We start from the raw sequence: 25,129 nt of genomic DNA, 5'->3' as shown, positions 1-25,129 counted from the left end.
GATTTCCTTCCATTGTTTGTTTTTTCACAGGTTTCTTTAAGAGATTTATTAATTTCATCTTTAAGGATCTCTATCATACTCATAAATTACTTGTGTTTCAGCTGTGTTGGACTATTCAGGCCCTGCTATGCTAGGGTTGCTAAACTCTGGAGAAGCACGCACATTATGATTGAGTTTTTTTTTTTTTTCTATGCTTTCTGATTGAGGTTTTTTTGCGGGGGTCTAGTCATTTGGGTTTAGAAAAATTGTAATTCTAGATGTTAATATCATGGTCTTGTCTTTTTGAAGTGGTTCTTTTGTTCCTTGATGTTGTTGTTGTTGCTCTGATTCTTAGGAGAATATGATGTCAGTGTATTTATTGCCTTTGTAAAAAAAAATCTTCTAGGATCCTGATAGCTGTAGCCACCAGGGTTTCCTGATAAAATGTGTTTCTAGGTATTCAGAGCTAATACTTAGGAATGGGGATGGGCGAGTAGGAAGTGGGAATAGGGGTTCACAGGAGGGAGGAAATCAGGGTGTTATATTAGGATCTGCTTAGTCCCCTGGGAATGGGGGCAGAGAGTGAGGAAAGGCCAGGACAGGTAGTCTGCTGCAGAGCTGGGAATGAGGCTGGAGGATTAGATATTGAAGACAGATGGAGAGTAAAGAAATGAAGCTAGCCTACCTGTGTTACTGGCCTACTTCCTTCTCTGGTAGGCTTGGCTGGTGGATTCCCAGGGAATGTCTTCTGTAGTTCAGGGCTGTGATAACAGGATGAGTAGGTAGGAAGTTTAAGCAGAAGATCCGCTTGATCTGCTGGAGATAGAGGCCAAGAGGAAGAAGAAGCCATAGCACATGGTCTCCTACAGAATTAGGGGGTGGGAGTATTGAGGGATTGAACTCAGAGGAGAGGAAGGTGAGATGAAATGAAGATCTGAACTTAACCTACTTTCCATCCTCAGTGTTTGAGGGGTTCCCAGTGGGTTCCCAATGAAGACTGGGATAAAGTGATAAATCAGGAAAGGAAGGTTGAGGGGTAAGAGCTGTATGATCTACTGGGGTGGGCAAGGAGGGAGACAAACCACAGCAGGTGCTCTGCTACAGAGATGGGAATGAGACTGGGGACTGGATTTGGAGAAGAGGAGTAAGAGGTGAAGAGCTAGTTACCTTACCTGTTCCCCTGGATGGAGTGGTTTTGTTTATGTCTAAGTAAATTATTAAATCTTAGAGGATTTTAGCACCTTTAATACATTTCAGTTGATCAGTATTTTATAATCATCAATGCCAAGAACATCATTTTGTATAAATACATAGTACAAAATGATAGAACTGTGTTTATGACCATTTCAGAACTTATTTGAGATTGTGTCCTAATGTCTAGCCAAAATGCATTTCATAATTTTTCAGTCAGCAATTTGAGTCAGCAATCCAAGCAACACTTTTTAAGCCAAGCGTTCTTACTCAATACAATCCAAAGATAGACTAATTTAATTCTTACATGCTCAGAAAGAGATGGGAAAAAATTAAATGTCTCAGTTTTCTGTAATTAAAACCCTGTGGTTTTTTAAGGAGAAGAAAACTGTGTGTGCACAGTGAAAACACTGCTGTTCATAACATGCTATAGTCTTAAATCTGAGCCTGGGTGTTTGGGGCAGTGTTCATTGACCTTGAGTGGTGCAATGGCCCACATAGTGCAAAATTATGTTCAGAGCCAAGACTGCAGCAAAGTCAACAGAGGTGAACATGGCCAACAGCACCTCATCTTTATGGTACATTTGATTTTGAATATACTTCGATAGCTGTGCAGTCAGGAATCTTTGACCATTGCCAAATTCCTGTGAGCCTCACAGTCATCCACACTGCCCAATACGGATGGTAACCCACAGCTTATGAAGCTAGGTCAGACATAGTCAAATCTAGGCTTTGAATACAATACATTCCAGTGATTTCCCAGTTTGGTACCTGCTGATGGATGATGATAGACCAACCGAAAGGATGAACTAAGATAATTCTCCTAGGAGATGGGTTCCACCTCCTGTGTGTGTGCGTCGTGACAGCTTTAGACCATCTCTGATTCTTTGGCTGACAGTTTGCTCTGTAAGCCAATTACACCAAAACTGACTGGGCCTTGCTCTCAGTTCAGTCTGGCCCTACCTCAAATATACTGATGAACTTGGCAGCCTACCTAACATTATCCCAGAAGCCATGAGTGAGCCCTTCAGTTTGAGGAGCAGCACACACCATGAGTCCTTGGAAGGCCCTGGGTTACTCACAGCCAAGTTTTATTGCTTGTACTGGGTACCCTTTCTTACTAGTGCTGAAGTCTGAAGTCATTCCATGTCCTAAGCTGGTGTCTGTGATAAGCATGAGGAGGGTAACACTGTGCTGCAGACTTTCTGATATGTTTCTAATTGCACCAACACTCAGACATCCAGGTCTTCTCCAGTAGGAATTCCTTCTTTATTGTCTCCTCGTATGTCCCAAACCAGACAGAATGTACCTTCCAGTTCCAGCTGCTTACCACCCAACCCCTAGATTTTCTTAGGATGCCATCCTTGTTTCCAGTTTCTATGAGTTTACTCAAACACCTCTCGTTTTGTTTTTCTTTTGTTCAGGCAACATCTTGTTATATAGTACAGTTTGCCCTTGAACTGACTATACAGCCCAGGGTGGCCTCAGATCTGTAGCAGGTATACTGCCTCTGCCTTAAGTGCTAGGATTACAAGCATGCACCATTCCCAACTGCCTCACACAGTCTGTAACCAAGCATTCTGAAGCCTAGGGCCTAGTTTACCTTGTCTTCATGAGTCAGAACCACTGTGGTGTTTCAATGTGCCAACAGAGCACCAAAACACTGGAGATTTATGGGCAGCAGAAACTTGTCACAGTTCTTTATGCTGGAATCCAAGGTCGGGGTGCTGCATGCAAGTTCCTGGTGAGGGCTGTATTGCTTTGCAGATGGTTGCCTTCTGTATATAGCCTCATATGGCAGAGGAAGGAGAGAGTCATTGCCCTCCTGTCCTTCCATCATGATGATTTCATCTTTGTGACCAAAATACCAGAAGAGTCAATGCTTCTGCATACCGCTGCAATGGAGACAAGAATCTCAGCATATGGTTTGGGGATCGAAAACATTCATTCTGCTGTTAGGATCAGAGCTGACTCTGAAACTCTCCCCAAGTTTCTCTTGAGAGTCAGTCCTGCCCCTCCAGAGCCAAGGCTGGGCTGGCCTTTATCATTCTGTTGTGTTCAATAGAAAATCAATATGAATCTCACAAAGCACCATCCTGTTGTGCTGGAGAGGAACTAGCTGCTACAGTTGAATCCACCAGAAGCCCTTGCGTTAAAAGCTTGGCCTCAGTAGGGCTCTGTGGGGAGGGAACCTTTAAGAGGTGGGGCCTAGTGAAAAGAATTTAAGTCTAGACACTAGACATAAAAATGTCTATGTTGTCTCCCAGATGCCTCATGGTGAGCACATTACTCCATGTGTTCTCCTAACATGAAGTTCTGCCACACAGCAGGCCCTGAAGCCACAAGGCCAAAGGAGCACGGGATGAAACTAAAAACCGAGATGAAATTTTCCTGCTTAGAAGTTGTTTGTCCCAGGAATTTTACTACATTAATGGAAAATTGGTTAGCACTGTTTTTGCTTGAACCCACCAGCCTTTAAGTCCCTTCAACCCCAGTATAAGCACTGCTTCTGGGGCCAGGCTGCAATACAGAGCCATGGTGCTAGGGAAAGGTAGTGAACCCCAAGGCTTGCCATGTCCTTGGAGCAAGGTATCAATACTATGTAAATTTGATGGTAAAATAAGCATCTGATTTGACACAATGTAGGCCATTAACCTTTAAGAGCGCACTCTCAGCAGAAAAGTAGGGCCAGAAATCAAACTGCTGTGAGTCATGGAAGGACGACCAAGTAGAAGAAAGACAGGGCTTGCTTCAGACCTCAGTGGGTATGGGAAACAACTGTAAGACAACATGGAATCAAGTGACATTTCCAAAAGCAGAGGGGGGAAACAAATCTGTGCAAAGGAGACACTGGAGGAAAACTCCAAGGAGCAAAGGGAAGGTCTTCTAGTGTCCAAAGTAGGGATGATGTCACAGGAGAGCCATCTTTAAATAGGGACTTCCCTCCTCAGACACAGCAATGAGTGAAGGAATGGATGTGAAAACAAAGTCCAGCTCAGCATGCCTGCAAGTTTCCTTGCATTAGTAGTCCCAGATGCACAGCGTAGTAGGCAAGGAGGGTGTTGAATTAGAGTTTTCATGGATTCAGAAAGCTTGTGGGAACAATCTAGTCACATTTTCTCTTCATTTGAAGAAATGGGAGGCTGTAAATGAGTAGGATAAACTCATTCACTAAGATGGTCTTAAGAGAATCTGGTGAACGTCAGGCTTTGACACTGTCTGGCAGAATCCCTGCAGACCATGAGCTGAGCCAAAGACAGGACTTGCCGAGCATGGGCCGCAATGCCAGACCACGGCCCACCTGGAGGCCAAGGATGAGTTTGAGAATGGAGATGAGGGCCAGAAAGGCAGCTGAGAAGTCAAAGATCATTTGCAAGGCCTGAGTCTTGTGGATCTGTTCTCTTTGTGACCCCAGAACAGGCTCAAAAGAAGCACACACAGAAATAAGACCAAGTGGAGCTCTGTATGGTGGTCGGGTAGCAGGAAGGAAGACAGATCAGAGGCTACAGGAAAATCGACATAAGCCACCAGTACCTCACTGGTGGGGAGCCTCCAGTGTACAAACTTCATCTTCTCAGATCTTCCTGGAAAAATGTGGACATACTATGCACCATGTGGGAGACAGAGCTTTGGAAAAGAAAATACCTGTGTTTGCTCTGATTCCACCATTCACTAGCTATGGGCATGAAGCCAGCTGCTCTGATCTCTGATTTCTCGCAAAAGAAAAAAAAAAGAGCTAAGAATATTTACCTCACAAATGTGCTGTGAAATTTGAATTTTCTAGTATGCTGGTTAGTTTTTTGTCAGTTTGACACAAGCTAGAGTCATCTGGGAAGACAGAACACCAATTGAAAAAATTCCCCCATTAGATTGTCCTGTAGGCTAACTACTGTGGCATTTTCTTAATTGATGATTTAATTAATGGCTCAGCCCACTGCTGATGTGTCGCCCTAGGCAAGTGATCCCAAGGTGTGTGAGAAAGCAGGCTGAGCAAGCCATGTGGAGCAAGCCATGTGGAGCAAGCCAGTAAGGAGCATTCTTTCAGCCTCTGTATCAGCTCCTGCTTCCAGGTTTCAGCCTTGAGTCCCCACCCTGACTTCTCTCAATAACAGACTGTAATATGCAAGTGTACAATAAAATACACCCTTTCCTCTCCAAGTTGCTTTTGGTCATTTTGTTTGCACAGGAATGGAAAGCAAACTAACAAACCAAAGACTTAGCATCAAGAAACAGATAAATTGCTAAGAGATACCTACCACAGGGGAATATTAAAAAATATTTCTTTCATAGTGAAATGCAAATATGCACCATAGTAAGTAGGGGGATGTTATCTGCCCTGTACTAGCAGATTGTTACCAGAAGCCACAGCCATGCACACACACTCTTCAGGTCTTCTCTACAGCTCTAATAACAAATAATTTCTCAGATCAGCTCCCACCATGAAGGAAAGCTGAGAGCCAGTTCATCTGTGGGGACTATGTACTTTTAGCAGCTGTTTCTACACTGTGGGAACCTGGATGGCATTTTCAGAAGCCATGTCATTAAAGCCCATCGAACACCATTCTTTCCCACTGAGTTAAAACAGCTCCAAAGTTTCTCCCCCCACAGTTTCTACCTTTCAAGTCCTAGCAGGAAGCCAGGCTCTGATTACTATTGAGCCAACCCTAATGCCCTCTGCCAAGCTTGTCCATGCTGCTGGACACTTCCCATCTAACAGAGAAGGCAGAAATGAAACCAGAAGGCAGCTTTCAACTCCACGATTGGCTCTTGTGTTTATAACAGCTGAAATCAAAACAGAGATATTTGTCACTCAGAACCACACAAAACATTTTAGAGCTTTTATGAAATATACTATATGTCCATGGGAGATTTTTAAACAAAAACCAGAAATCATCTAGATCATTTCCCTGGTTCCTGGAGTAAAATAATATGTTAATTCTGAAAAAGATAGTTGAAAAACAGTTTTAAAACACTTTATTTCATAGACACTGGGAAGCTGAGAAAGGGAATCAAGATTAGTTTGGGATACAGAACAGAACCCTGTCTCAAAAATTATGTTATCAAATCCCCAAGCTTCTCTTTTGAATGGTAACATTTTCATGCCCCAAACTGACTCTAGAGTCTCTCCTTTTGGAATGGTCTTCTCTTTGAGGGGAGTTTGCCAGTTGGGTGGAAAATGTCCTTTAAAGAGACCAAATCTGACCCCATCAAGGAGGATGAAACAGCTCAAGCATGACAGAAACACACCCACTCCCCATAGAGCCTGTGACATTTAGCACTGACCAACACTGCTGTGTGAGTCCATTCAAAGTGTCACGACAACAGCAACTGGAGGGTGGCATGTCCAGCCTGGTGGTCACTCCTGGCTTTGAGAGCAAATGAGCATTGCTTTTATGTCTTCCTTCTTTGGTTGAGGCACCTGTCCCATTTTCCCAAAGTTATGGAACAGTGTCTCTGCCTCCACTCCATGATTACTGGACACATTATTTAAGGACTCTAAGCAGCAAAGAAATTAGACTGGAGGTCAAGATTGGCACTTCAAATGAGTTATGAGTTGACTTCACTTCATTTTGGACATGGTAACTAGATAAATGCTGTGGATACCACTCTATATAAATAAAACACTGATGGCCAGTGATCAGGCAGGAAGTAGGTGGGACAAAGAGAGAGGAGAATTGGGGAAACAGGAAGAAGGAGGAGAGACACTGCAGCCACCGCCAGGACAAGCAGCATGTGAAGACGCTGGTAAGCCACCAGCCACGTGGCAAGGTATAGATTTATAAAAATGGGTTAATTTAAGATAAAAGAACAGTTAGCAAGAAGCCTGCCACAGCCATACAGTTTATAAGTGATATAAGCGTCTGAGTGATTATTTTATAAGTGGATTGTGGGACTGCGGGGCTTGGGGAACCTGGAGAGAAGCCCTCCAGCAACAGATAAATCTTGTGTCAAAGGTAGACTTCAACTGTTTAGCTTCAATAATAATGAATCTGATGGACCAAGACAGGTACTAGTATCCAAAGGAAATGTGGCCGCATAATTCTGTACTATTCCCAAACCATCCCAAAACTCTTATTTTCAACAATGAGAATGTAAGTGTCATCAGAAATAGAAGAAAATTTTGCATTCCTACTGATGGTAACACCACATTTAAGATGTGAATAGTAGTTCTCACTGAGTTGAGAACACACACAGTAAAACCAAGGGCCCAGAGCAAGAACTCTGGGTCATCAGACACAACATCCTAATGCTACTATTTTATGCATTTTAACTAAATTGTATACATTTAACGCTTAAGAAAAATGCTTTTAAAGGTTTAGGCACCATTTTAAAAATATGAAGTATAAAGTGAGTGTTTTATGGTGTGGCTAAGTGAATAACACATGGTTCTACTGAAGAATTACTAGAAAGAAGTACACTGTTCTCTCAGGCCATGTAGGATTCAGGAATGTGCACCTGCTTTCACTAGCAAGGTGTGGGTTGTGAAGAAGAACTCCTCTTCAGCAAGCAATAGACAGAGGACCCCATCGTGGGCCCAAAGACAGAGCATCACTTCTTCCCCAAGCAGTCTGGTAACAAGATATTAATGTCTGGGCCTCAGTTTTGAAATTGAATGTCTCTCATTAGGCACTGAGGGTGTCCCAATGTTCCCTCTCTGGTCCATAAACCAGAACTAGCCCTAAAGCAAGACTTAAGAACAATAGCTTTCAGGAGTCTGAGAGTGAAGTCAACAGCTCAAGACAGGAAAGGGGGACAGAAGGTCCAACAAGCAAGTCTGGGGGCACTTCAGTTTGTCTGAATGGACACAGAGGGTCCTGCCATCCTGTCCTCATCCAGCTGCTGCTTCTGCTTCTCCTCCTCCTCCTTCTTCTTCTCTTCATCTTCTTGTTCTTCACCTTCTTCTTTGTCTTCTTCTTTCAATACAGGGTCTTACTGTATATTCCTGACTGGCCTGGAACTCACTGTGTAGACCAGGTTGGCCTCAAACTAACAGATATCAGCCTGCTATGTCTACTCAATTCTAGGATTAAAGGCATGTGCCACCATGCCCAGCCTCACTTAGGTTTTATTCCAGTTTGATAGGCCAAACTCCTTTAATAGAAAAGATATGAGGAAACAGAGTTCAGAGAACCCTTAGTGATTTCTCCACACTCATCAATACTCAAGCTCAGACATCACCCATTCACTCTGACACTGTTACAAAAACAACTCCCTAACCTCAAAACCCACAGTTTTAAAGTCTATTTTAGTTATACGTAGGATGTAAAATAGGTAGAGAGTATATGAAATTTTCCTTGCTGGAAACATTTATTTTCAAAATACCTAGATGCAGCTATCTACTAATAGGTACCATTAGAAAGGGAAAACGAGACACTGCACTTAACAACTTGTACCCAATGGGCACAATCCGAAAATGAATTGTCTATGAGTTTAAGTAGCACTTGTGTCCTTTGTGATATTGTTAAGCGAGTTTGTGCAGTATCTGCACCACAAAAGCATGTCATTAAAAGTCTGCTCTTACTTGGTGTAAGCCAGCAAATCGTTTGTTTTCCATTTGGAAGCTGTCTACAGGAGTGCTTCCTCACACACATAAAAGGCATAAATCCTCAGAGCCTGGATGAACTCAGTGCTGTCCCTTCTTTGCCTTTTTATGGCCATCATGGAGGGGACATCTGTTTTCCATATTCATTGATTTATTGGGAGTCCAGGTGCCAAGGGGCCTCTTAGGAATGAACCAAATATATATAGGTAATTTCAGACTTCACTGAGGCTCCATAAGCAGATGTCATTCTCGTTGTGGATCCTGGAAAGAACAGAATAAGCAGTTTGATTAAAAACAAGTGGGTTAGTTATTACAAAGATGCAGTGACCTAAACAAACAGCAAGCCAGTCCCTCTCAAGACTTCATCCCCTGAGGCTCCTGTTGTGCTGTGCATGTGGGAGAAAGCAGGGAGATTGGGTAGCAGTGGCTCAGAAAGACTGTCCTGGGAACAATAAGGAAAGAAATGTGTCCACAAAGCAGTGTAAGATTAAATTGTCCACCTGCTGCCTGTTCTACAGTCCCTGAGATTTTTGTCTGTTGGTTTGTTGGTTGCTGTTTATAGAAAACTCCTTAAAAGGAAAGATAGACCTGATAACTAGCCTGAAGCTGAGGGAGAGCCATCAAAGCTCAATTCTTATTCCACAGCAATAGGGGTCAGGGTTTCTCAAGTTACTGAATCAAAGCAGTGGCCCAGTGGAAGAGTCTTTTACATTGGCCAAGTGACATGGCAGCTTCAACATCACTGACACTTTCAGAATTCTGAGATACCTCCACTTTCTTTCAGATCTACAGGCTCCCCTCCCTCACTCCATTCAAAAACTGTGATGAATACCTGCTTCTTACAAGGCAAGGATGGAGTACTAGAAAATGGAGCTAAGGAAAGAAAATTCTATAGAGTCTAGTGGTCTAGACATGACTAGATGGTGCGATCACTTTAAAGGTGACTCTGTGGAGGGGTTGAGTCTGGCGCAAAGTACAGAAAGACACAGACCTTCTCCCTGAGAGAAGCAAGCCAAGACATCTCTGCTTGAGCTCCTTGTAGGGCAGTCTCTGCCTTCCTGGGTCCCTGGAAGGTTCTGAGTGCACACAGCTGTTACAGAAAGCAGGAACTTCTGCTGTGTGATGTGGGAACAGAGTGCTGGGTCAGTTTATACTGGCATTGGCCAACTAGAGAAACCAAATATATCCAGGTGGGATTAAAAGATGAGAGTGTCTATGCAACAAGAGATGAGAGATCAGGGTGAAGGAGGACCAAGGCCAAGAGGAAGGCATGTTCAGGAGATGGAGCACAGATACACAGTCAGGGGAAGCAAGGTTACAGAGGGGGGCCGCAGGGCTTCAGGGAGGAACACTGGACAGGTAGGCCAATCTTTGTTCTTTAGTACCTAAAACAGAATATCATGATTTTAGAAGTGTTTATTCCTATCCTCCTGCAAACAGTCTATATCACCACAGATGACAAGGAAGTGGGGAAGAGATGGGGGGAGGGAGGAGAGAGAGAGAGAGAGAGAGGGACTGAGGAAGAGGAAGCTCATTGATGTCACACTTTCTCCAGCTCCGATCCCTGTTTCTACTCTTCTTTTCATCACAACTTTTTGAAACAATTATTGACATCCTATTTCCTATGACCCTGACCCCAGGCAAATAGGTGTCCCATTCTCCACAAAAATAACCCCTATCTAGGATGTCAGGACCCAGTGTAGTGATCAGCATTCAGCCCCCCTTCTCCAGACCTAAGAAAGATCTGATACTGCTGGTTGTCCTCATTACACCCCTCACACCTCCCTGCTCTGCTGTCTTCCAGGCTCAAATGAGATGCTCAACATCTCATCATGGCATCCTTCCCTGGCTTCACTCACTTAGTGATCTAATTTGGTCACATGACTTTAAATATTATCTATACTGTCCTTCATCTAAATTACACTAAAAATAATTGTCCTCTGCCTCAGCTATTTCTCTCAGTTGCATTTGCAGCTAGCAAACTTCAGTGGTGTGGTAACCTTGTCCCTTATCTTTACCAACATCCAGTTGTTTCCCTGTCATCCTGATGTCGTCTCTCTGTGTGAAACTGAATCCTGCCAGTCTTAACACAAAACCAAATCAAACCAAACCTCTGGTCAGTTCCCAATGGTGGAAAGGAATTAACCTCTTACACAAAGAGTGTTGTTAAAACCAACTCTTCAATCCTTTGTCTTCATTAAACATAGTGAAAAGGGTAGTTTTATTCTGTCAGAATTTACAGAGAAGATAATTTTAAATTCTATATGATAATGGGTGGTTTTAAGGGAAAAGGCAAAATGCTGCCTTTAAAAGGACTGCCTCTTTCAAAACTTTATTAAAATCACATTATAGGCTAGAACTGGTGCCCAGTGTCACTTGAGGAGCATTCATGAGGCTCTGGGTTTAATCATCAGCACAGCAAGGGCAAAATCTCTGCCAGGTAAAATAGTTTCTAACCTGTAATTTCAGCACTGCAGCTAAGGCTGGCATGGACCTGAGGCTAGCTTGTCTCAAATATCCAAAAACAGAAGGGCCAAAATCCTGAAGATATTCATCTTGGTAATTAATTATTTTGTGAGTTTTCTTCTCTTGGCAAGAATGAATTTCATCTCATTTCTTGTATATCAGCAGAGAGCCACAGACACTATTTCAACTCATGTTCTGGGAAACCGAGAAGCACACAAGCCAGGCATCTACAGTTTGGTGATTAACAGGGTGTCTAGACAGGCTCTCATGAGCATAACATTATTAATTGAACAGCTGTTTGGTTAATCACAATGGCAAGAGTAATTCCTGGAATAAATATTTTATTAATACACCCATCAATAAAGCAAAAAGTAAAAGGAAATATTTTAATTAATTCATTTGTAATAATATTGAGATTATGACTGGCAAATTCTGTTTGTGGGCCTGGAGAGTGAGCTAATGTTTCTAGCATGGTAAATCTTCATCTTATTGTTCCTAACTAATGGAAATGTGTATTTCAATTTCCTGGCCAAAATTCCTTTTATGTCATCTATCAAGACTATATTAAGGTCCATTAGTGAACAATTGGATCTGATGAACACTCTGTTGGTACATATTGTTCCTTTCTTTTAGGACTGTGCATTCCCACATTTCATCAGCAAGAACATTTTTCGCTAGATAAGGAATGTACTGTCACTATGATTAAATATGTGACAATATTCTCTGTCAAACAAGACATAATATTTGAAAAAAAATACATTTGACCAACACTACACAGTATATATTTTCATGAAATACAGCTAACCTAATAATTTTTCAGAACCAATAGCCTTAAACCATAGGGGAGAAATACAAGTTACATTTAATTTAATCTGAAAATATTAGCCCAAAGCTTGCTGTTTTTCCTTCACAGAAGTCCATGTATAATGAACTTCCATGTTCCTCCTGACTTGTTTACTGCCATAGGCCACCCATCCATCCCCAAAGTGTTTATTAAATTTCAGTTTTACTCACTTGGATGAGGAAATGAAGGCAATAAACCTCACATCTAATCTTTAATGTTAGCCATCTGGTCCACATATATTTTTTGAGGCTAGAAGAAGGTTTGAACTAGAACCATACAGAAGTTTCCTGCAAAAAGTAAAATTTTATTTTATGGTATAAAAGTCCCTTGGAGGACACTTATGTTTATATCTTTAAGTATATAAATGTATATCAAAATGATTTACCAATGAGCACTTAAAACTTTCCAGACCTGTTCTAGCAGATGGAAATAAAACCAGAGTGTCAAGATTGCTCTGTTGCTCTGTCAGGGGGCGGGGGTGGGGTGGGGGTGCACAAGGCAAAGTGGTCTCCTGTTGAGTCTCCAGGCTCAATTCCATCAAATTAACTCCACATATTGATATGTGAGAGCAGTGTTTCAGCAAGACTGTTTGCTCCTAAGGGGCCTTCTCATCAATCCTCTGGCCTTTCTTCCAGTAAATGCCAATAGACCAACCAGTAAATGCTGATGGACTTACCAATAAATGTTGACAGATCCAGCTGTGCCAAATGGACTGAGCAATATTAGAAAACACCAAAATATATGCTCTCTGTCAAAAAAACTAGCAAAATGTGAATATATACTTCAGACATCCTGCTCAAAAGTCATCAAAAAGGAAGATAATAATAATAATCTGCCGTACCATAAGTCAGCACTTAGGTGTGAATGAAGGTGTTACCCATTTTCGTGCAGTCCGTTAGAACAATAGGAACTCATACGCACCATAGTACCGAGTACCATAAAAGTCTCAGTCTTGCCTCAGAGGGCCCCTAGTGCACTCATCCAAACATGCCCACACATCATTGTCTTCCTGTCACTTATCTGGATGAGAAATGATGATTGTGTGAGAATTAACTGGCCTTAGTTTGATAAGAAAATTAAATTAAAATATAAAATTATCTTACAACATAGCAACCTTTAGAATAAAATTAGAAATGCTTGTCTAAATTTCTGTCTGTGTGTCATTAAACAGCACAATGGATCCCGGTGGGTTTCTATCCCAGCAGCGTCCATCCTTCTCCACACTGTTGAAGCAGACCCAGGGTGTCAGTCTTGTTAGTCGCCATAGGAGGAAACCTGCAGCTATTTTAGCTACCGCTTGGTCTAGCCCTTATGGTTCCAAAGAAATCTAATCCATTAATGTTTATGTTATTGAACTCAGATGCCCTGAACCCATTAGACTATTTTTCAAGCAAAAATAACCTCTTCAAAGTTAGTTGCCAAAGCAGGTTGTCTTAGTTGCTCTTTTTTTCTTTCATTTTTCTCTTTATTTTATTTTAATTTGATTTAATATTACATATCAGCCAAAGATTCTCCTGTCCTCCCTCCTCCAAACCCCCACCCACCCTCTCCCCAGTCCACCCCCCAACCCACTCCCCATTCCCATCTCCTCCAGGGCAAGGACTCCCCTGGGGATTCAGCTCAACCTGGTAGACTCAGTCCAGGCAGGTCCAGTCCCCTCCTCCCAGGCTGAGCAAAGTGTCCCTGCATAGGCCCCAGGTTCCAAACAGCTAGCTCATGCACTAAGGACAGGTCCCGGTCTCACTGCCTGGAGGCCTCGCAAACAGATCAAACTAATCAACTGCCTCACTTATCCAGAGGGCCTGATCCAGTTGGGGAATCCTCAGCTATTGGTTTATAGTTCATGTGTTTCCACTAGTTTGGCTATTCATCCCTGTGTTTTTTCCGATCTTGGTCTCAACAATTCTCGCATATACAATCCCTCCTCTTTCTTGCTGATTGGACTTCCGGAGCTCCATTTCGTGGATCTCTGCATCTGCTTCCATCAGTCATTGGTTGAGATTTCTAGCACGTTACTCTTCTATTGCTATTCTATTCTATTCTGTTCTGCTCCCTGGTGACTAAGCATTCAAATATATGAACCTATAGGAGCCATTCTTATTTATGACCACACAGGCCAAACAGATACACAAGTAAACCCATGCCAGACCCAGAATGCCTGTGTCTGAAGGATGCACAGATCACATTTGCAGCATGAGGATAAACTGCTACATTTTTTTTTTCTCATTTAACCTAAGAAAAGCTATCTTCTAACAATATCGGACTTGGAGTTTCCCAGTGGTGGCCTCACCAGGTCCACACATCAGATGAAATGTGGCACTGAGGCTCCAGCAATGCCTTGGGGGATGCAGAGAGGGAGACAGCAGGAGCCACAGTGTGACCAGATTACCTGTGGCAGCCATGCAGCACTGAAGCTACCTGGGATTCATGCAGAGTCCGGCACATTTACAAATTACATTCTAAGTTTAACAATTTCAAGTCGCATCATTGCTTCTTCTGAAACAATCTGTGGCTTTCAAGTGAAACTGGTTACACACACATCTGTGAATTATATTTCATGTTAATAGTGAACATGCATCATTCTCTTGGTATATGTGTGGTCTCTGTCAAGCACAATACAAAATAAAAGCCATGCTGCCTGAAAATGCAAGATGATACTCCCCAATTCGAAGTGGTCAGTAAGACCACTTGAAATAAGTGGTGTTTAAAACAATTAGGTTCTGCTCTTAGGACACATATTTTAGTGAAGTTGAAAGATATAAAGCCAGATGTAAAAATGTGCAATGACTTGCGGTTGCTTTCATCTCAGTATTACACAATGGGGTTTGCTGAGAGGTACAGAAGAAGAGACAACTTTTCTGTTCAAATCATCCAATACCAGCTCAGACACCAACCTCAGAAAATCACTCTCACACTGGCTCCTAGAGCTGAATGAAGTTCTATGCAAACCTGCCCATGGCTTAAAACACAAGTTCACAGATGTAGAATAAATGTCCTCAGAAGATTTCCACATGCCAATCCATAACACTTGGGATGAAATAACTACTCAACACAAAAGGAAATAATTTGAGTTTATGGATGAAAGTAGGTGTGATAATCAGACGGGCTTAATAATGTGGAGATTGTCCAAGTGGGTTCAACACAAGGACTCGCACCAGGAAAAGCAGGACAAGGAGGCAGAATAGGGAAGATAAGAGTGATAGTAACATGAGAAGAAATCTGCTCTGGAGTGGCTGGCATTGAAGACAGAGAGGTGGTGACACCAGTCAAGGAAGACAGAAATTTTATGGAAACTATAAAAGCAAGGAAATAGATTTTGTAAGACCATCTAGAAGGACTACAGCCCTGCTGATGTGTGATATTAGCTCAATGAAGCCTATTCCAGGCTTCAGCAAAGAAAACAGCTTTCTGTTATTTGTGTCAGTTGTTCCACCAGCAACATAAAGCAAGCATAAGAGAGTTTCTGGTTTAAGCATAGTATATATTTGGTTATACAATGTGCAGTCCCCAAGCAGTGAGACCAACAAGAGCTAGGCACCTATCCATTGGCAGATGCCTCCCAGCATATAATTTAGCAAAAAAAAAAATAATAATAATAATCTTCCAGTGTTGCAAAGCCACCTTTACTTTCTGAAATCAAAAAATAAATCCCAATGCGTTTACTAAACATTTTAGACCATAAAATGCCATGCAAAATCATAAGAATAAGGCCTGGAGAGATGGTCAAATGATTAAGAGAATTTACTGCTCTTGCAGAGGACCCAGGTTCAGTTCCCAGTATCCACATAGTGGCTCACAACCATGTATATGTCCTGTTACAGGGGATTCAGTGACCCTTCTGGCCCATACAGGGACCTGCACATATTTGGTGCACATACTCTCATGCAGGTACACACATGCACATATACATAAATAAAAAATAAATCGTTAAAAAAAACAATTACTAATAATGTCAAATTCCTAAATAGGCAAAGAAACTGCATAGAGTTCACATAACTATGACTAGTAAAACCTAAAAATATATCAGATGAAGTAAAATTGCAATAAGAGGTCTTTTATTTTACAAATTCATACTTTCTAGTAGCAAATAGCCTCTACTAACAACAACATGGCGAGGTGAGTATTGTCAGTTACCACTGAGGAAGAATAAAGAGATACTACAGTTTATTTTTGATTATTTTTAACTGATTCATAATAATTACATATTTTTATTATGTTGAATATTTCAAAACAACTAGGAGGCATGACTTTGAATGAAATGAAGCAAACATTCTAAAAGCCAAGTCAATAGTTAGAAAAATAACAACAAAAAACAAAAAAAAGTGTTGTGTTACTATAATAATTCTGCCTTAGGAATCAAAATATAGAGATAGAGATAAATACACAGAAAAAAACATTAATATTCCTATATTAATTATACTAAAATTACTTAATGATAGAATACTGTACATTATAATACATCCAAATGGTGCATATTTATGTAAGTACGAGTGACTTGGTCTTCACTTGGGTCACGGGAGTGTCACTGTGACTTGGAGACTGTGGAAGAGCATGAGAAGACTCTCAGCACTGTTGTGGTGGTGGTCATAGGTCACTTGGTTTTTCTGTTTGTAGCTGAAGTCCTGCACAATCTGGATTGGGTAAAAGCCAACTAAAAAGCAGTTCTGTTCATTCTTCCACTGTCACTTCAGGCACATTCTAAGACTCCATTTCATCTCACCTTTTGGGTTCTATTTCAAGTGGAATTTACAACTTCTTTGGATTCCCTTGTAGATATTAAATTATCTCAACCAGGTTCATGCGAACCCTCAGCTCCTCAACTTGAGCCCCATCTCAGTACCCAAGTCTTCAGTAAGAAGGGGCCGTACAGCTTCGCTCTTTAGTGTCAACTCCTCTTTACTCGGTTGTTCAGGGGATGAAGGAGTAGAGATAGAAGATACAGGGAGTAAGGGCTGAACACGACTGACTCACATGTAAACTGGCAGAGGACACTCGGGGATCATGGACAGTTTCCGCAGGCTAGTGTTTCCCCCAAACAGTGATTTTTGTGGGCCTCACCCCACTCCCCCTTCAGGGTTTCTCGATCATCCCTGTGTCTCTGCATTACCACTTGCTGGCTGACTGTTTATCAGGCATACTCACCTTGTGTACCCAGAGTTCCAGCATCCTTCTCCTAACCACCTCCCCTGTAGAAAGCCCCTCTGTACGCACTCACAGGCCTTGCTCCCTATCTTCTCACTCAGCCTCTCAGGACTTCTGGACCTTCATCTCTGTTGTCTGGAGTAGGGCAATAAGCCTGGGTTAGGAATCACCGTGAGCAACTGCATACCCCACAGGTGTTCCTTGCAGTAGGAAGCCTTTGACACTGGGGCTACCAGAATGTTTCCTTTTAACTATTATTTTATAACGAGGATAGGAGGAGGAAACAAATGAGTTTTGACCACACAGTAAAGGGCAAAATGACCGACTCTCCCAGGGCTAGGGAGGCAGCTCTTTTTCACCCTATTAAAGAACCCGAGTAATTTTAGATTAGCTGAGATTAATTGACAGTTTTGACCTCTGAGAACTGTTGTGTCCGTAACTGTGTAGAAGAGAAATCACCCTTCAGGGAATCTCAGAAAAAGAAACACAGAGAAGCAGTGGCAAGGGCTGCTCTATGCTACCTTTGTTCTCTGAGACACTCAAAGTATACATTTTCTTTCCTGCCACTGCATTTCACCACTGACTAATCACCAGCAAGCTAATGTATTTTCTTATGATGTAATTAACAAAACAATTTAGTACTCAATAGAATTTACATTCTCACAGCATTTTTAATTATTAAGTAGATGATTGCTGTTTAATTTATGTGCAATACGTTTTGAGTCCTTTTCTGCTTGTTAAACATTAAAACGGTTGTAGGAATAACGAATATAGCACAAATTGCTCTATAAATATGAAAAAGTAAACTACGTATTAGGAATAATTTGTGATGGTTTGTATATCCCCAATCAAAGTCTAAGTGAAGTATCCAGAAATTGTTTTCATTTCTCCTTTATCTCTACTTTTTAGAAAACTATTTAGGTTACTGACAAATGAAGAAGTTTTAAACAGCAGCTATTGCTTAGATATAAAATTTTATTCTATTACAAATTCTTAGACGTTATTGATATATTGGTACAGACTCTAAGAACACATGTTTGTTTTTCCAGCTGCTTGGTTTTGTGTATGCCTGTTACGTGATCAGCATTTCCATGGAAGAAGAAGACACCTGTAAGTACTTAACCTTCCCCAGGTTCCCTCTGGGTAAGATACTGATCACAAGGCCAGAAAGTCTTGCATATTTCAAATCTAAAATGATTGAAGTCAGCAGAGTATAGTTATAATAGAAGCAACACAGTCACACAAGGTAGGAACAGTAAACAGGGGAAACCCCTCATTCCTCACTCCGAGCTGCTCAGGAGTATGAGGGAGCCTCAGAAGCCTGGAGAGTGCAGTCAGCCATATCAGAGTGAGGTCTCCCTCAGAACTAGGCAATGCTACCTACTTAAGGATATTCTAATCATCACCAATTGGGAGTATGCTGCTCAAAAAATTGAAATTTAACCAACAACAATGATAGTAATATAATGCATTGGAAGGTCCATATGTGTATGAATTATATGAATTTGTAAAACAACAACATTACACCATTTCATGTGAAATTAAAAAAAAAATGAAGAGCTACTAAAAGTCACTCATGAAATGCTCAGAAACTAAGTCATAGTTTAGTATCAAATAAAAGGTATATCATGACTTGAGATTCTGTCTTAGAGACATACCAGCACAATGGTCAATAAATGCCATTTATTGAGCACCTGCAAATATATAAGGCACTTTCCACACAGCTGTCTGGTGTGCTCATGTAAGACAATAGCAAATGTTAACCAGTTCTCACAGTTGAATTACTTTAGAAAATCACATCTACTCATTTCCACTGCTGTCCAAATTGCTTACAATTAGAGCATTTAACAAAATGGGGATGTATAGCTAACCTTTGTAATGGCCTTTCTAGAATACAATACCAAGGTGAATGGTCCCCACTAAACAGGAGTAATGCCTGAACCAAAATCCATGACAATGTGATCTCATCTCAGTTACCCCAACAAATGATAGAAAAGATAGAAAATACTAGGCCTTGAGGTTAAAGATGTCAGTGATTTAAAAAAAAAAAACAGGCCAACACTAGCAGCATGTTTTGTGCCTGCTTGAGGATATTGTCCTTTTAATATTAAATGGAAAAGAATTCCTGGCAATTTTAAATGTGCAGCTAATGTAACATCCTGTCACACTTGGAGGGGAACTTTGGGGATAATGTCTTCAGAAGCTCATTGGTTCTACAAATTGACAAAACTAAGTACAAAAATTCAGCATCATAATCAGGCCCATGCCAAAAATAAAAAATAAAAAATAAAAAAAGTCCACGTGGCCAGGAACAATTGGTTGAACATGAATATCATCACCACTGAGACTTCAAAGAAACTAAGATTTGGGTTAAATGAATACTTCAATTGCTGTGCTGAATATCTTATGAAGTACCTAACACAAAAAGGGGCTTTTTTTTTCTTCTCCTCATTGAACTCTCAGGAGACTCTCAAAAGATGCCAATAGTCTGTCCTACCTTGTTGCAGGAGAAAAGACACTCCAATCATTAGTCTTTTGTCTAACACAATGAATGTAGAAAATCATCTCATCAAGGTTTATGATTTTTAAGTAAAAGTAGGAAACACACAGTGACATATAAAATAAAAGTCTCACCTAGACTAGATAAAGATTTTTTGGAACATTTCCAAGTTTTTCTTTTGAACAGTGGTTCTCAACCTGTGGGTCATGACCCCCTTGAAGATGAGACCTTTTTACAGGGGTTGCATATCAGATATTTACACCACAACTCATAAAATTAGCAAATTGCAGTTATGAAATAACAACAAAAATCAATGTTATGGTTGGGAGGGGGTCACCACACCATGAGAAACTATATTAAAGGGCTTCAGCATTAAGAAGGTTGAGAACCACTGCTTTAGAGTCAGAATGTCAGAGGACAGGGGCAATATTACTCTTGGCAGATACTGTGGTCCTATTGACTTTGGTATCTTTAATTAAGTGGAGCTTCTCTATAGAAATCCCTGAATCAGCTAACATAATGCCATCACACTCAGATGGAAGCGGCTCTTCACAACCTGGTCTATTAATGGTTTAATTCTAGCGCTTGTTATAAGAGCCATACATAGAGTTGCTCAGCAACATCTGGATGCTGTTGTTCTCTTGCCATCAATTCCAATGATACTTAGAGTCAAAAAGAGCCCCGGGGTGCTAAAAAAAAAAAAAAAAAAAAAAAAAAAAAAAAAAAAAAAAAAAACAGTCCTTCTGCCCAACATAACATGACAGTCGGCTGAAGGAAGGATGACAGAGAAAGACAGAGAAATGACATTGCAAACCTTTAGTCTGGACGTCCTCAAGACAGACATTTTACATTTTTACTGAAAGAAGAATCAAAGGAACAGGTGTAAATAAATTGTCCCAGCATCTTCAGAAGCAAATTGGAGTAAAAAGCAATGTCTACCGCCAATTTCCACGATCTCATAGAATGTCACAACTGCTGCCAGTGCTTTGCTGAATTCTGGGTGCAACAGTGTAGGGCTCTTGGGATATGACATTACCAACCCACAGCCTAAGAGAAGCACATCTTCTTCCAATTCTTTTTCAAACGTGTAAACACTGAATAAGGAAACATTTACTAATGTTTTTTTTTTTTAACTAATACTTTACAATGTGTCTAAGCAGTCCTCTGGAAAGCTCATTATGAAATGTAACTTCAAAATTACCCTAATGCCATGATGTCTTGGCAAATACTCCATCGTTTATCTTGATTCCTATCTGATAATGGAATGTCTGCATTATCCAGAATACATAGTTAAACCTTGTTCTTCGACTGAAAGCTGCCAGCATGTAAAGAATTAGTAACGCTTCCACTGCTCTCCTCTGGACAGCTTTCAGAGTCTGTGGAGCTACCATTTAAGATGGACATGTCTAAAGGGTAATAAATGTTTAGGGAAACATTCATTTCAAACCACTTACCTTCCCAGTTACCTCTCAGCTGCTTTACTTACTGTTTCTTATAAAAATTGTGATCTCAGGTCAAAGTCAAAGATATAAAAGCTGACAGAGCACTGGGTGGGGTCCATGACTTTCATCCTTCATCCTCATGAAAAAGTCATCACATGCGTTTCCCTTCTGTTTTTCGTTCCTTCTTTTTTTATTTGCCTATCAATCTTAATGAATACTCCAGTGAAACTGGCATGTTTGGGATCTGTAATCATAAAACCCTGCTGAAGTCTCCTCTGTGTGTGCTCGGCCAAAGTGAACTGCCAGCTTGTTATTATCTTGTCAGACCTACCAAAAGGGAAGGTTTTGTTTCTAGGAAGTGTGGAAATAAGGCAAATTATGCTGAAAAGTACCCACTACTGTATATCAATACTAACAGGTTTTTCTGAGGAATCTATTCTAGTCTTGCTTTTCCTCTTGGCTTCCAAATTGCACCTGGCACATAGATTTGAGCAATCACCAAGCATCAGGGATCTGCAAGTGGTGACCTCAGTCATTCCACCTATGGGAAGGTCAGGCAGCCCAAGAAGGACCTGAGCTACCATGCAAAGGCAGAGAGAGGACATCACTTCCTAGATATGTCATGAGACAATTTTTTTTCTCTGTAATGCTATCATAGGCACCCAAGCACCAAAACCCACAGACCAAGCAAGACCCTCCACAGGGTCAAGATAGAGGAAACCTTTCATTCAAACCATTTCCAAAGTAAAGGCTAAGATCCTAGGGAAGCCAAGCCACAGCTGCTGTCCAACTCACTGCAGACTTCCTTAACTCAGCCTGAGCAGGGACTGTGTACAGTTTGAATTCTGCTCTCTTCACTCTTTCCCAAGTGCCTGCTCACACCTTGAAGGAGGCTTCCTCCCTCTGTCTATCCACTGGCACGTTTCTTCCCACCCAAGCTTAATTATCTTTTCCCAAAGTTAGCCACTTTCTTCTCCCTCTTTCAGGCTATCTCAAGGGACCTGTGATAGATTGTTCAATGCTTTCTTGGCACGTTATGTATTTTCTTTGGAAACATTTAACACAACTTTAATTTCCTAAGGTCACAGTATTTACCAAAGCAACCTCATTTCCTAACACAGTGGGTATTCTATAGAATATCCAGCTGTGTGACATTTTCTGGTTAAATGTGAGCAAATGTCTATTTGCTACACATATAGTAGTGATGGAAGACCAAAAGTGTGGTTCCACTCCTGTATAGGTTGATGAAACCATGAGTCTATTGGATATTGGAGTTCCTCACCAGGGAATGGGGGAAGAGTTACCTACAGGAGCATGGATAACTCAAAGGCAGCTGCAGCACTGAAAAGCCCAGCACAGCATGAGTGGCAGTTCTTAAAAGCTTCATCCTTGGAGCTCCTGCTCAGCAGCAGTGTCAAGCTGTGCAGAGCATTCTTAAATTAATGGGGAAGAAAGAAGATTCTGCTGTCCAGATGGTATAGAATGGAAGATGAGGGACTTGCAGCCCAAATGGGATCACAAGAGTGGGGAAACAAATGACAGACTGTCCACACCCAGTGGCACCTGGAATTCATGACAAGAAGAAAAATCACTGTAGGGTTAGTTGTGGTAAAATTTAGCAGGAGCCAGTGACACTCTGCCAGTGTTTCTGTAATTCTATTTTAAATTTGAATTCAAACAACTTAATCCTGACCCCATCTCCACTCTGATGAGTAATGCACTAGTCCAGGTTAGCCAGTTGCACTGTTGGTATACTGAGCCCTCCGTTCTCTGTGTTGGTCCTTAGTGATTCCTAGGACCTGCCTTGATGAAGCTTCACAGTGTCCCATGAGAGCCAGCCACCTGCCACACCATCCGTTCACCTGTTTCTAGTCAGCATCTTCGCCAGAGCTCATATCAATTAACATTTTGAGTTACTGGTACCTTAGAGAAGCCTACATTTCAGAGATATTGGAGCCCCCAACCCCTGCTCAGGGATAATTGACTGAAACTCCAAGTGATCACGCGATTCATGGTCTCTTCTCTTCTTTCAAGTGCCTTTATCATCAAGACTCTCACAGAGGAATAGAGAGATGGATCCCTGGGTAAAAATGATTTGTCAGCAAGCATAAAGGTCTAAGTTCAGACTCCACTGCCCATGTAAACAGCTGGTAAAGCCAGGAGTGGTTATGTGTGTGCCTGTAACTCCACCACTGGGGCGGGGGGTGGCAGCAGGAACGAGGGGCAGTGCATGCAGACAGTAGGAGCACTGGACATTTCTGGCTCCAGTCTAACTTCTCATTCATTGAGAATCCTTGTCTCAGGGAAATAAGACAGAGGGAGCAGGACATAACATCCTTCTCTGGCCTCTGCACATGTGTGCACAGGTGTACACACCTGCTTACACACATGTGCATCTATGATACCTATACAAAGACTATCATGGAAATATTGTCATAAAGAGTTGAAACCTATTGCCTCCCACCCCTCAAATGCCTGAGCTCTCTCTGCATTCAGAACCATCTGTCTATCTGTAACTATGACCTCCCTGACACAGAAAAGGAAGATTCACTCCATCCTGTGTGTTTTTGTGGCTTTTATCTCTCTGCTTCCAATACATAAAGGCCTGTTGCTTCTTGAACTACTCTTTTCTTTCTCCCCTCTTCCAGGCACTCAGTTTCGTTGTTTACTCCTTCCTCGGTTAAGAAGTCACACCATTTTTTTTTTAAAAAAAGAACAAAGGCATGCCTGCTGCCTCCACACCTGTTATGTATTTACCCTTCCTGTCTTTCATGCCCCTTCCTTATGTCTCCCAGACTGACAGCCACCATTTTCCACCTCATTCACAACCAGTCAGCTGCCATCAGGATTTCTGTCCCGAGTCATGAAAACCTTATCTGAAAGGCCAGTGAGGCCTTCTGATTGTCAGATTCTCTTAGCTTTCATCAAGGTTCCTTAGAATATATGCTATTGGACTCTGTTGGCTGCTGGAAATTTTCTTCTTCTAGATTTCTGGGTAATCCTGTTTCCTGAGTTTTGTCAAAGTGATCCTTTCTTTTTCAACAGTGCATATTTTATGATTTAAATGTTATTTCTAAATTTTCATACAAATGTAACAAATACTTTATGGGAATGCTGCTTACAGAATTGGAAGCCCTGGTTCTGGCTACTTTTGAAATGATAACTTATTATCTTTAGAATGTTCCTTAGCTTCCCCTCCCTTTCATACACAGCTTTATGGTTTATACTCATGATGCTGTACTTATGCATATTAACACTAGGCAATAAACCAAAACATTTTAAAGACCAAATATAAAAGAGAAATTTGGGGATTTTAGAACAAAATGGCATATCATAGCTTTAAAAATCTATTGTATCAGGCTTAAATATTTAAGATTTTATGAAGATCTGATTTAATTCCTTTGGAAAAAATGTTGTATAAGTAACTAGCAATAAAAGGCATATATGTGGAACTGAAATGAGGTAATAGGGCATGTTCATAAGACTTGGACAGCAATGTGGAAGTCTGCGTGTGTGGCACAAAACAGGTGACTCATCATATGGAGCATAGCTGACTAGCTCCTCTACTTTGTCCATATTTCTCACCTGGAAATCTATACACACACACACACACACACACACACACACACACACACACACACACACCTTTACCTCCTTCTCTCCCTCTTTGTTCGTTCGCTGGCCATAAGAACAGAAAATCTACATTTGAGTTAATGGTCTATTTCAAGGACATCGTTCCTTCCACAGTCCAGTTGGCTGCAAACTTGTAGTGATTCATTCAACATCATCGTGAGAAATTTCCTAATAGCTATACGGCTATGGCAGAGGCTGCCTAGCTAGCTACTAACCCAATCTGTTCTTCTCCAAAGCACACAGTTGAGTGACTGACTTCTACAAAGTGGATTCCAAACCCGCCCCCTAAAAATGTCCACCACCTTCTTTCCAAGGTGTTTTCCTACAACTGTGGGATGTGAACAGCAAGGAAGCTTTGGACAGCATATTTAAAACATAGGTGCCGCTGT

General features: G+C 41.3%; 1 protein-coding gene across 1 annotated transcript in view; it reads left to right on the top strand.

The window, feature by feature from the left end:
- Nkain3 (sodium/potassium transporting ATPase interacting 3) overlaps nt 1–25,129 on the top strand; it is a 675,857-nt gene that overhangs the window by 615,810 nt on the left and 34,918 nt on the right. The window contains exon 5 of the mRNA XM_006979266.4: nt 18,215–18,275. Within this exon, the coding sequence (XP_006979328.2) occupies nt 18,215–18,275 (61 nt within the window). The remainder of the gene's footprint in view (nt 1–18,214; nt 18,276–25,129) is intronic.

This window comes from Peromyscus maniculatus, chromosome 2 (assembly GCF_049852395.1).
Source record: "Peromyscus maniculatus bairdii isolate BWxNUB_F1_BW_parent chromosome 2, HU_Pman_BW_mat_3.1, whole genome shotgun sequence".
Taxonomy (NCBI): domain Eukaryota; kingdom Metazoa; phylum Chordata; class Mammalia; order Rodentia; family Cricetidae; genus Peromyscus; species Peromyscus maniculatus.
The sequence above is the reverse complement of the archived record's forward strand: the minus strand, read 5'-3'. Positions and strand labels throughout refer to the sequence as shown.